Here is a 12,701-nt window from a genome sequence, read left to right as displayed (position 1 = left end):
TCATCAATCAATCCTTTTATTTATGTGATAGGCCTGCATTTAAAATGAACATTTACCACAAATTAAAGGTATCTTATATTATTAGATATATTATTATAAAACATGCTTTAGGTAAGGAGTTATTAATACTTTAAGTGCAAAATAATGATATAAAACCATGATAAAAATACACTTTTAAGTACTAATCAACTATCAGGTCTTAAGCACCAGTGTTATCACCAATATTTAATATCTAGATTCGTCTAAGAATACTCTTGTTTACCAAAAAATGAATTGTTTAAAAAGCCAAATTGAGTTTTAAGAAGTATTTCATGAACACCTCCTTTATATTCATGATGAGAATGTAAAATGTCATGTTTTTCTCTTTTAATGTTTAGTATTTTTTACTTGTTTGATGTCTAAATTTACTAATTATTGTTATATTTTGATTTAAGATGTAAATGGAGGCATTGATGGCGAAACAAAGTTAATTGGGAGATTCAACACAACTTTATAATTGAGGCATACTTATCTCATCCAAGCTCCGATTAAGGTGATCCAAAGTGATATAAAACCATAAGGAATCGGTCTACAACTTTCATGTTTCAAGTTTTGAGAGATACTGACTGGATCGATGTTGAAATTAAATATAAAGACAATGCACCTCTGCTACCAACTTGTTGGAATGTCCTTAGGCATGCAAATGTAATATGATGTGATTTATTTTCAAAAGCTTCCAAGGTGCATGAATTCCTATTAAAGATATCATTTTTCTTATTATATTATAACTCTATTTTATTATTGAATAATTTCAATAAATATTCAGATTTGGTGGTTATTATTAGGGAGTATTTTTAAGAGATTTGGTAGGCTTCTAAAGAGGAAACAAAAAACGTGTAAATGAGAAAAAGAGAGAGCAAATCAAATTTCATCTACTCCCTCTCTTTTATCTTCTTCTTCCCTTTTCTCTATTCTATTTTTCTCCTTTTTTATATAATGGTATTGTGTAACTAAATTTGACTTGGTCAAAAGAAATGGAAGCCTTAGAGTCAATAAAACTATAAGATCTAATTTGTTTTAATTATTTAATTTATGCTTTAAGTATTGAATGTTCTTCATTATCTATTTTTTATGATTGTCTCGTTTAATTACTAGGAGGCCTTTAGCTTATTATTCATTGCAATATACTGCTAGGTTAGATGTCAAATCTATAATTATTTGGTCTTTTTAACCTGTGAAGTAACTAAGATTTAACGATTTGTTGTGCCAAAAATTAGTAAATCTTAGGAAGAATTTTCAACTAAATTAAATGCAACTACTTATGCTTGTATTGTTTAGTTTATCAATCTCTAATTTTTAAAGCTACTACTTTATTAAATTTAAGCTCTTGTCTTAAATTGTTTAGTAGTTAGGGCTAATTAGATTGTTTGTTTTTTAATTGACTACAATTGAGGAGAGATAAGAAAATAGTTCTATTTATGAATATTTAAAGTGTGAATTGATGTATATACATCGATGATTAATTGTAAAAGATCCAATGGTAGATGTTAATTTAGAACAAGGTTTGTTGTTTTAATTGATTTTGATATTTTAATTCGACTTGTTTCTTAATTATTTTTTTAACTTTTTCTTTTTTATACTCAAACCTCCATTTTTGTTCACGTGGCATAATATTAGTCTAGATACTTTTCGTGAGAACGATTCCTACTCACACTACTATATATTTTATTAAACAGTTTAGATTATTTTTTTATGATGTATGAGACAACACACTAGTCCATCTCTAAAATAATTTTTCTTTACCATTTTATAGTTTAGATTGAGTCAATCTTGTTATAAATGCAAATAAAATACTCTTTCATGGAGTCAATCCGATCTACTAGGATCTATTATGGCCATAGCTATTAAACCGAGACCAGCCTAGTGGGTCGACCCAGTGGTTGGACCGGTCCTGGTAAGGCAAAAGATCGGACTAAGAAAAAACCTAGCAAAACCTGGTTGACCTATGACCCGGGTATCCCGGCAAAACCTTGTAGAGACCTTTTTTTTTTCTAATGTGTTTTTTCCCATGACAAGAGACCTCTCTTTTTTTATATTTTTTTAGTTAGCTATTAACCCTTTTCAAATTTTATTATATAAATACTAGAAGAATATATTTTTTTTTAATATAGGATTTGAAGTCTTTTAATATATGTACTTTATATTTACAAGAAAAAAGATATTTTTTCAATGTGGGATTATAAACCTTTTAGTATATATACTCTATGTTCATAAGAAAAAAATTATGTTTTTTCAATATGGGATAAAAAAAACCTTTTTAGTTTAAATACTTCAACTTAAAAGGATAACATAATATTTCTTTGATATGGAATAAAAAACCTTTTGAAATAATCTTTTAAACTTTATTATTTAAAACATGTATAGCATATATTCATATAGATTGTTTCTTACTTTTTTCATATGAAATATTAAAACTTTAATTTACTTTTTTTAATTTTTTCAGGTTGATTTAGGTTGACTCGAGTCAACTCGTATAATTCAAAGCCTAACTTTTTGGTCGGATTTGATAACTAAGATTATGACATTGTCTTACCATCTTACTTTATGAACATATCTATCTTTGAAAATCTCAATTGCCACATTAGTTTAGTTTTAAAAACAAAATTTAGAAAAATGCATCTGTCATGTTTGTAGAGGTTGGAGTGTTTGTTAACAAATGCTAATATTCTTATTCAGTGATAGTGTGACAGTATTGATCACCAAAGAATTATCATTTTTAGAGTTTAAAACAAAATTTGGATGATCCTGCAAAATGTTCAATTATGACCATACATGTCCATTTACCAGTTAAGATATGGAATTTATTCAAGATCCCATATGTTAATGCCACATTTTGATGAGACTCGATTTCATATTATAAATTTGTCTTTACACTTTAACTTCAATTTTTTTCCCCTATTTGTTATATTTTTCACTTTTATTTTCTTCTCCTAATTTTTTTTTATAAGGGGTTTTTTCTCAATAAAGCTACATATGTTTTTGAAAAATTGACATAGCTTGATAAAAGTCAACAAAGAATGATATAGGTTAAAAATATAATTGAAAATTAACATAATATAAACACAATCATGTTTTTAAATATTAATTTTATATATAATTGTTATTCTAAATTGTGGTTATTTAGCCAAAACAAAAATGCATATTTTATGCAAATTAATTAACATAAACAAAAGTTATTCTAAAATTTTATGAAGATTTAATAGCCAAGAAAAGAAGAGGATATAATGTGCTGTTAAAAGAGAGAAAAATAGGGAAATAACAAAAAACATTGATCACCAATAACACATCAAGGATCCTTTTTTTATACACTTAGTATTGTAAGAGAAATCTTGACGATAAGATTATAACCACATATTCAAATACCACCAAACAAGGTGATAATTAACCCTAAATTAACTCCGAACAAAATTCATAACCAATTACAATCTCGTTCATGGTGTAGTTAGAATTGTCTCATTGAGATCTTTCTAATTATATCGAGGGTGTTGAAAATATAGCCCCAGTTTGTTCCTGATGAGCCCCTGTTTCTTTTCCTTTTTTTACTTCCCTCTTCCACTCTCCTATCATATCAGCTTATCTCCTCTCTCTTTTTTAGCTATTAGAAATTTATAAAATTTTGGGTTAACTTTTTTATACATGTTAATTAATTTGAAGGAGACATAGATTTGAAAATAGTGGTTGTGTTTAAACCATGTTATTTTTTAAATATTTTTCTAACATGTTATTTTCTCAAAACTTTTACTAAATCATGTTAGAATACAAAACACCTCGAAGCTACATACTATAATCATCCATACTTATAAAAAGAAGTGACTAGTTACCTGAAATTAGACAAGCAGGTAGCCATTTATAGAACATCTTGAAATACATTACCAATGCCACCTCATGGGTCAAATATAAAAAAAAATAGTAAAAAAAAGTTGAAGACAAAGAGAAATTTTTGACATTGTTATTAAACCAAGTTTAGTGGGTTAAACTTGAATTCTCCTTACCTAGTCCGAGATTCAAATTAAATCATGTGGGAGGTAATCCGACATTATCAAGTTGATTTAGAGGTCAAAAAAAACTTGAATAACCAGTAAAAATATGGTTTGAATTAAAAAAAATGGTCAAAATGACATATTTTTCTTAATATTAAGATGGTGACATATTAGATTGACTTAGGCTTTGCGATTTAACACGCCAAGCTTGCAACTTAGATCATGGACTTTAGTAGGTTTAATAACTTGAAATGTTTTTAATTACTTTTTACTAAATTATATAATAACAAAAATAGATTCTCATAAAATGAAGTATCAACACAATGCTAAGACATTTGTTTGAAACATTGATAACCCATAAAAAGCAAACTAAAACAAATCATAAAACTCAATTCTCAAGCAACTTAAGTCAACCTGTCAAACCCGTGATCCAATCATCAACCCCACTAGGTTAAGTAAATTTTTTTAATAAAATATTTTTTATCTAATTATACAATAACAAGAATAGAGGCTCATAAAATCAAATATCAGCCCAATATCATTTAGTTTGTTTGAGACCATAATAACCTTATAAAAGAATAATTGAAATAAACTATGAAAACCATTTCAAAATCAACTAAATATTGAAGAATAACATTGAAACACTAACCAATAAAAAAACTAATTATGAAGGATAAAATTGAATAAAAATCAATACAAAAATTTCATTCGGGAAAAAGAAAAGGAGGCTAAGAGCATGGGTTTAAGCCTTTTTTTTTTTTTACAAAAACAAAATACAATAGATGATGCATCGTCTACCCATCTACAATCCGATCCAAAAATAACGAGGTTATTTTATTTGGCCTAAAAATATATTTTTGACTTATTTTCACATAAAAACTTGTAATAAACACATGTAGAACCTCATGAAACCAAATTGTAACCCAAAATACCCAAAAATCACTTAATCAAATAAGAAAAAATCTAAATGGAATACAATCTATTTTTTCAGGCATGTTTTAAGAGGAAATATACCATCATCAAACTCTCTTTGTCAAATGGATCTCGTTGACTCCAATAACAACGAGCTTCATTACTAAAAAATAATCTTTCATCAACTTTCTCTCTCCTTCTTGATTTTCAATTAACTCTCTTTATCCTTTCTTAAATTTAGTGATTGAAATGTTTTAAAAATTAAACTTTTATATAAAAAATAAAGCAAGTGTAGAGTATGTAAAAAGAAAGTAGGTGGACTAAACATTTAGCAAGTGTAGAGTATTTAAAAAGAAAGTAGGTGGACTAAACATTTTTTCTAGTGAATTTAAGAGTCATTATGGGATTTCAAATTATTTCTCACTTTGGTCCTTTTTTGTTGAATTGTTTTCCCAATGAATTTTAATAAATTGATCATTAATTTGGTCATGTAAGATTGTAATTGAAAAAAAAACCTAGAACAAAAATGAAAAAAGATAAGTTATTGTGAATTACCAAAATATTTTACCTAGGCTTTCTAATATATTTTATAATGTAATAATATCCATAAAAAAATATGGCAATAAAAAATAAGAACTATTACCAAAATATATATGTTTTGGTTTATTAGATAAAAAAATTTTCTTTGTGAGAGGGATTCTATAATAATCCATAAAAAAAAAACTATGAAAAGAACAGTAATAAAAACAAACCGCAGTTGGATGAGGTTTAGCTAAATCTACTATATTAACTTTTTTCAATTTAGATAAAGACGCTTTGACGAAGCAAACATATTTTAAGGAAGTAAAAATACATGATCGAAGCATAGACTTCACTAATTGAAAAAGAAGGTATAATTTAATTAGATAATAAAAAAGGTATAATCTAAACAAATTAATGTATCAATTTAAAAAAAAATCAAAACATGTAATAAAAAAAAATAGTTGCCAAAACAATAAAGGTGACAAAGCTAGAATTTCAACCAATCAAATGAAAAAAAAAATAGAAAAGGAAAAGGAAAAAAAATTATATAAGTCAAACTAAGTTAACATGACAAATATGCAAGTCATGTCATTAGATAGGGATAAGCCAAAATAAAGCTAAAAAAAATCTAAGTCCAATTTCAAACAAATTAAACATGGAGGAATGAAATTAAAAATAAATTAAAAACTATCAAAAAGAAAAAACAGCAAACTGAGCAAGCCAACCAAACTCTGCAAACAAAATCATGCAAACAAGATAACTAATAGAAGCCAAATCAAAAGAGATTATGAAGTTCAATTCTAAAATAACTCAATATTGATTAATGGAACGTAACAAATATTAAGTTAAAAATTAAAAAAAATCAAGTCAACTCAAACTAACCTGTCAGACCTATAGTTTAAGTGATGAGATTAAGATAAATAAATAGAAAAGAAATTGAAGAAAATCATGAAACCCAATATAATAAAACTCAAACCTTGAAGGTGGAAAGTATGAAATTGAGAAATAAATCAATTTAAAAAATTTATTAAAGTAGTTTCAATAAAGAATGACAAAATAAAAAGAATAGAGATAACCCGAGTTATTTCTAAAATGTGTTAAAAATTACATGGAAAGCAAATAGATAAAAATAACTTAGCTTAATCTATAATTAAATGAATGTTGAAGGATAAAACTAGAAAAACATGAACTTTAAAAAGAAAAAAGAAAAAAAACAAGTAAACTTGGGTAAAACTATTAAACCTAATATAATCTTTAAAACTCATAACTCAAGAAATTCTAAACTTATGATCAATTAAAAAAAAAAGCTCAGTTTTAAACCAATTTAATGTTGGAAGATGAAATCAAATAAAGAAACTCAATTTAAAAACATTCCCAAAGTGAAAAATAGCAATCATAAGCTTAGGGATGAAATTTGATAAGAAAAGGAACTTAAAGAGGATACAATTAAAGAAAATCAATTAAAAAAAACTATCTTAAATAAAACAAATAGTAATCAAAATAATAGGGACTAAATTTGCAAGATAAGAAAAATTAAAGAGGGATGAAATAAAAAAATTCTAATTTTTTAAATTATTCAAAATAAAAAAAATAGTAATGAAAAAAATAAGGATCAAATCTAAATAAATAAAAAATTAAAAGATTGCATTGATTTTTTAATGGGTTGGCACAAAAATTAAGAATGATAAAGAAAATGAGGGGAAAAAAATCATAGATGCCAAACTTGAGAGGTGTTGGCCACACACCCTACCTCATCATAGAGGGGACATCGAAAAGTTTCAAACATTGTCATGAAAAACAACATTTAATCACTGGCCGACATTATACATACCACTCGAATGACACAGAGGCCATTCACTTGCTAATAAAAATTAATATTTAATCAAATATATAAATATCTCTAAGTCTACTTTATATTATCTAAATCATGATGAGACGACGAGAAAGCCTATGAAAGAAAGTTTCATAAACTTTTTCTTTAAAGGTAATTAAGTAGTTTTCCTATGCTAAAAAAATTGAAAAGACTAAACTACTTCTAGACATTAAGGAGTAAGTAATTTTACTATGAAAGAAAAAAGCTAAAACATTATCCTGCACTCATATAATTTAAAAATAATAATTGAATTATGATAAAAAAATCATAAAATAAAATGATACATGATTAAATTTTAACACTTGTTACCCCTTTATCAAATGTAAGATTCAAAGTATAATTGTCTTGATTTGAGAACCCTTATACTGTATTTTATTTTGAAAGTTTTTTTGTATTTTTATTAGTAGCAAATCTGAATTTTTTTAGGTTTCAATGTCATCTTAGTGGCATCCCTAGTAAGTAAGTTAAGGAGAGACTCTCAAAACTAAAAATCTAGAAAGATTTATTTGAAGATTACAATGGAAAGAACTAGTTATAGATAGTTACCCTACATTTTAACCATCCTAGACTACTCCAAGCTGCCTAGAAAACCCTCTAGTTTAAGTCAAGCATTGATATAAGCCGTAAAGGCATTCAAGGACACTTCTTTAAAAAAAATGAGTGAAAATAAGTGCTCAATCAATCATCCATTTAAAGATGCCAAATTCAATATGAAGTTCGTCTATTCTACAAAACAATCACTAAGTTATCAATATTTATTATAATGATATAGTGATTACTATATAATAATTACTGAAAATAACTTTATGTATTTTGACACAATTTGTTATGTGAAACATTAAGCTTTTGAAGTTTTAAGATAACCTCTACACCTTTTAAATTGTTTTTCAACCCAAAATGATTTTATTATGGATTTCTTAGTTTAAAGATTGAAGTTGTGTTAATCAATGTACAATGGATGAGCAAAGTAAGTTTTATCACATAAAATTTAATGAACAAACATGTTCTCATCTAATAAATAAATCAAAGATATATTATTTCTAAGGAATGTAGGGAAGCCTAGATCATAATAATCATTAAAAGTCATAGGAAAGCCTCAAGATATCAACCTTAAAAAAAGCTTTAAGATTTTGTAGTTAATCTTTAACAAAGGTATAATGAAACCTAAAGATTTCATAATCAATTTTATAAAAGCATAAGGAAGCCAAAAGATTTCAATAAAAAAAAATCAAAGCGTGAAAAGATTCCTCAATTATAAAAAGTTGAAGGTAGATGGATTTATGTAAGCAATCCCTTATTAGATTTATATTTGCCTCCTAAACGTTGTATGTTTCATGCATAAGATGATATTTAGATTATGTTTAAAAGAGATAAGCATATTTCTCATTTATAAAACTCCAAAGTATTTATATGCTATGTGTATGATTATTAAAAAAACTAACAAATATAAACGGAAATGAATTAAAACTTACTTTTAATGCTATATTGTGAAACATAATAAACTAAATGAAATATAATAAACATAATAAAGTAAAAAAATTAACAAATATAAACGGAAATGAATTAAAACTTATTTCAAATATTGTTTTTACCATTACATATGGTATCGCCTTACATGCAAAAAAGTCTCGGTTTCTAGATCATATATTAGCCAGAAAGTTGACATGTTTTATCGAAACACATATACTCCTTCCTCTTCTATGAAAATTCTCAAACTCGCCCTTCGGTTCTTTTATTATTAATGTCATCCATTAACATGTTTGGAGTAAATATATTTTTGAGAGGGATTATATCAAACTCGAGCCTCTACAAGTATTTAGCAAGGGGGGCTCCTGGTATATGAGTAAATGAATATACGATTCAATATCGATTGGGTCAAATAATTGCACAAATACAATGTAAAGAGATGACAATGGAATAAGTTGACCATATAAACTCCATTGAACCAAAACCTGTGTCGACTCCATTGTTGTTTTCACTGTACAGAGAAAAAAATAGTAGCTATCCAGAAAAGAACGACTATTTCTACGAAACAATCAAACAAGAGATGGTCTAATATATCTGCATGTGAAACCGGAAATTATTCAGCCCCGTTCGATAAATTATTCAGTTTTTATGTTCTTTCTTTGACTAGTCTCTGAATTAATTAGTTAGCTTCCTTATATAACATCACAAAAACATTTATTTTTTTCTTTCCAATCCAGGCCGGCAGTGAAGTCCCTGAAAATTATCTTGTGTTTTTGAAAAATAATATAAAATTATTTTTACAATTTTATTTAATAATTTAAGTTTTTAAATTGATATATAATTTTTTGATATGGTGTTAGAGTTTTTTTAATTAGATGATAATGAATTCAAATCTCATCATATTTATTATAATTTAATAAAAATTAAATATAAAATAATTTGAATATATATAAGTTTTATTATAATTTAATAAAAAATAAATATAAAATAATACGTGTTTTTCTTATTTGACATGCGAGGCATTAATATGTAAATAATTTGCTTTAGACCAACTCAAAACCACTCTAATCAATTAAAAATTAAATAAATAACTATACCTGCGACGGCTTGTCCATCCTTTAATTTTAGAAAGACCAAATCAAAATATAAATAAATAATAATAATAATAATAATAATAATAAAACCAAGTAGTAACATTAAATCAAGGTCAAAGAATGCGAACCGGTTAAAATCCTACAAATTAAATTCAAATAGAGAGCAGAAGTCCGAAGCAATCATTCTATATAAATAGAAGAGGGATTAGATCTTCTGATTCACATCCCAAAACATTAGAACTGGTTAATTAGACAAGAGTACTATCAATCAGTTAAAAAAATGGAAGACATCCTGCAGTACTCTCTTCTGGGTGGTTTCTTTCTTCTTCTTGTTGTCACCCTCTTGCAAAATGCAAGAAAGTACCGCATGAAGCTCCCACCAAGCCCACCAGGTCGACTAATTTTAGGCCATCTTCCTCTCCTCAAACAACCCAGGGCCATCCACCGAACTCTACACGACATCGCACAAAAAAATGGTCCAATCGTGACTCTTAAATTTGGGTTCCGAACTGTGATCATCGTATCATCACCATCAGCCGTCGAAGAATGTTTCACCAAGAATGACATTATCTTGGCCAACCGTCCTCCTTTTCTAAATGGCAAGGTATTGAACTACAACTTCACCACCCTTGCTGCAGCACCATATGGTGATCATTGGCGTAATCTCCGTCGCCTTACTGCCATCGAAGTCTTCTCATCAAGTCGCCTCAACACATTTTCGAGCGTCCGAAGAGAAGAAGTAAAGAATTTACTCCGTAAAATTCATAAAACGTGTGGGGATGGTTCCGCCGTGATAGAATTAAGGACAATGTTGTTGGATCTTAACTTTAATATAATGATGAGAATGGTTGCAGGGAAGAAGTATTATGGTGAAGATGTTGACGGGCTTGAAGAGTCAAGGAGATTTAAGGACATGATGCAGGAGTTTTCTGAGTGTACTAGGGTGACAAATCTTGGGGATTTATTTCCCATTTTGCAGTGCGTTGATTATGATGGATTTAAGAACAGGATGACTCAGCTAGGTAAAAGGATGGACGCTTTCTGGCAAGGACTCATTGATGAACATAGAGTTGATAAGGATAGAAACACCATGGTTAGCCATTTGCTCGCTTTGCAAGAATCGGAACCAGAATACTATACCGACGAAATCATCAAAGGCATTATTCTGGTTAGTCTCAAATCTCACTCTGCTGGCCTAAATTCTTTTTCTATTTTTGGATAAATAAGTAATAAAAACGTATATCTGACGACTTATGGTTATTCTAATTATATATGTATATATATTCCTTTGGTTTCAATCTTTCTGATTTATGACTGGTTATCCACTATTTTCTGCAGATGATGTTGGTTGCCGGGACAAAGACCTCTGCTATGTCTTTAGAATGGGCATTTTCCAACCTGCTTAATAATCCACGCGTATTAAAGAAAGCGATAGACGAAGTGGACACCCAAGTTGGTCAAGACCGCTTGGTGGATGAACCAGATTTCTCTAATCTACATTATATTCAGTGTATCATCTATGAAAACCTGAGATTATGTCCACCAGCTCCGCTCCTGGTACCACATGTGGCATCCGAGCGCTGCTCCCTTGGAGGCTATGATATTCCATCAGGTGCAATGGTACTTGTAAATGCATGGTCCATTCATAGAAATCCCGACGTGTGGGAGGATCCATTAAGTTTCATGCCTGAAAGATTTGAAAATGGGAAAGGGGAACCATACAGGCTAATGCCATTTGGGTTAGGACGGAGAGGTTGTCCCGGAGAAGGCATGGCACTTAGAGTGATAAACATGGTTATGAGCCAATTGCTTCAATGTTTTGAGTTCTCAACTATTGATGGAAAGGACGTCGATATGACTGAAACGGCAGCAACACTCATGCTGAAAATTACCCCACTGCAACTCATCTGCAAAGCTCGCCCGAACACTCGCAGCCTGCTCGCTTAAGCTGCATTCAACCCTTTTTCATCTGAATTTAGTGATATCGGTTAGGAAATAAATACAGGTATGAGGGCAATAAATGTAATGTGAGTTCATATTCTATGCAGAGCATTATTACTTTTCCGTATCCTTGTTGAGTGACGTGCTATTGTAAACTTTCGAAATTGGTGGAGTTAGGAAGATAAAAAAAACCAGCTTTGACTGAATACGTGTCGTTGAAATATATTTGACTATTATTTGATTTGTGAAACAGTAGTGGATTAATGCTTTCCAGCCTGATAAAGTTCTAGATGTTTTGCTTTTAAGCCTCCGTTTGCTATTCCATACCAAATGCTGGGGCAAAATTTGACAAAAACAATTTTTTTAAAATTATTTTTTATATATTTTTCTCATTTACTTCTGATAATAAAAAATAATTTAAAAAATATTATTTTAATATATTTTCAAATAAAAAATAATTTAAAATACAATCGATTATATTCTTAAACATTTTTCACATTAAAAAATATAAAAAATTAAACAAGTAAAAAAATTAAATATTTATATTTTATTTATTGAATTTTAAATATTTATTTTGATATTTATTATGTAAATAATATTGTTTAGGTGAGTTTAATAATATTCATTTCATAATATAGAATAAAATAACTATTTAAAAGACTTATTTATATAAATTAATTTAAATTAGTATCCAAAAAGGGTAGATAAAATTATCATCTTATTTTTTAATTCTACGTTCGATCTTAAGCTTGTTAGCCTGGAAGCTTAAAACGGCAGCCCAAGGAACTAATAAGTAGAAATTTTGAATATAATTTAACAGTACTAATCAATTAATTTAAAACTGTATATTTGAGTCCTACGTTAATTTCATGT

At 28.1% G+C, this 12,701-nt stretch overlaps 1 protein-coding gene across 1 annotated transcript; it reads left to right on the top strand.

The window, feature by feature from the left end:
• The first annotated feature begins 10,068 nt into the window (after positions 1–10,068).
• LOC105114793 (isoflavone 2'-hydroxylase-like) lies at positions 10,069–11,955 on the top strand. The gene is made up of 2 exons (XM_011011476.1): positions 10,069–11,055; positions 11,226–11,955. Exons 1-2 carry the CDS (start codon positions 10,168–10,170, stop codon positions 11,832–11,834), a joined length of 1,497 nt encoding a protein of 498 aa, XP_011009778.1. The 5' UTR covers positions 10,069–10,167; the 3' UTR covers positions 11,835–11,955.
• The last annotated feature ends 746 nt before the right edge of the window (positions 11,956–12,701 follow it).

The sequence above is a fragment of the Populus euphratica genome, unplaced genomic scaffold (genome assembly GCF_000495115.2).
Source record: "Populus euphratica unplaced genomic scaffold, PopEup_1.0 scaffold585.1, whole genome shotgun sequence".
In the NCBI taxonomy this organism is placed as follows: domain Eukaryota; kingdom Viridiplantae; phylum Streptophyta; class Magnoliopsida; order Malpighiales; family Salicaceae; genus Populus; species Populus euphratica.
This window is presented reverse-complemented; position numbering and strand designations above follow the sequence as displayed.

Excerpts from the sequence above, each read along its gene's own strand:
- LOC105114793 (XM_011011476.1), top strand. The coding sequence starts at position 10,168 with ATGGAAGACATCCTGCAGTACTCTCTTCTGGGTGGTTTCTTTCTTCTT. Across the intron at positions 11,056-11,225 it reads TCATCAAAGGCATTATTCTG|ATGATGTTGGTTGCCGGGAC; the intron begins GTTAGTCTCAAA and ends TATTTTCTGCAG.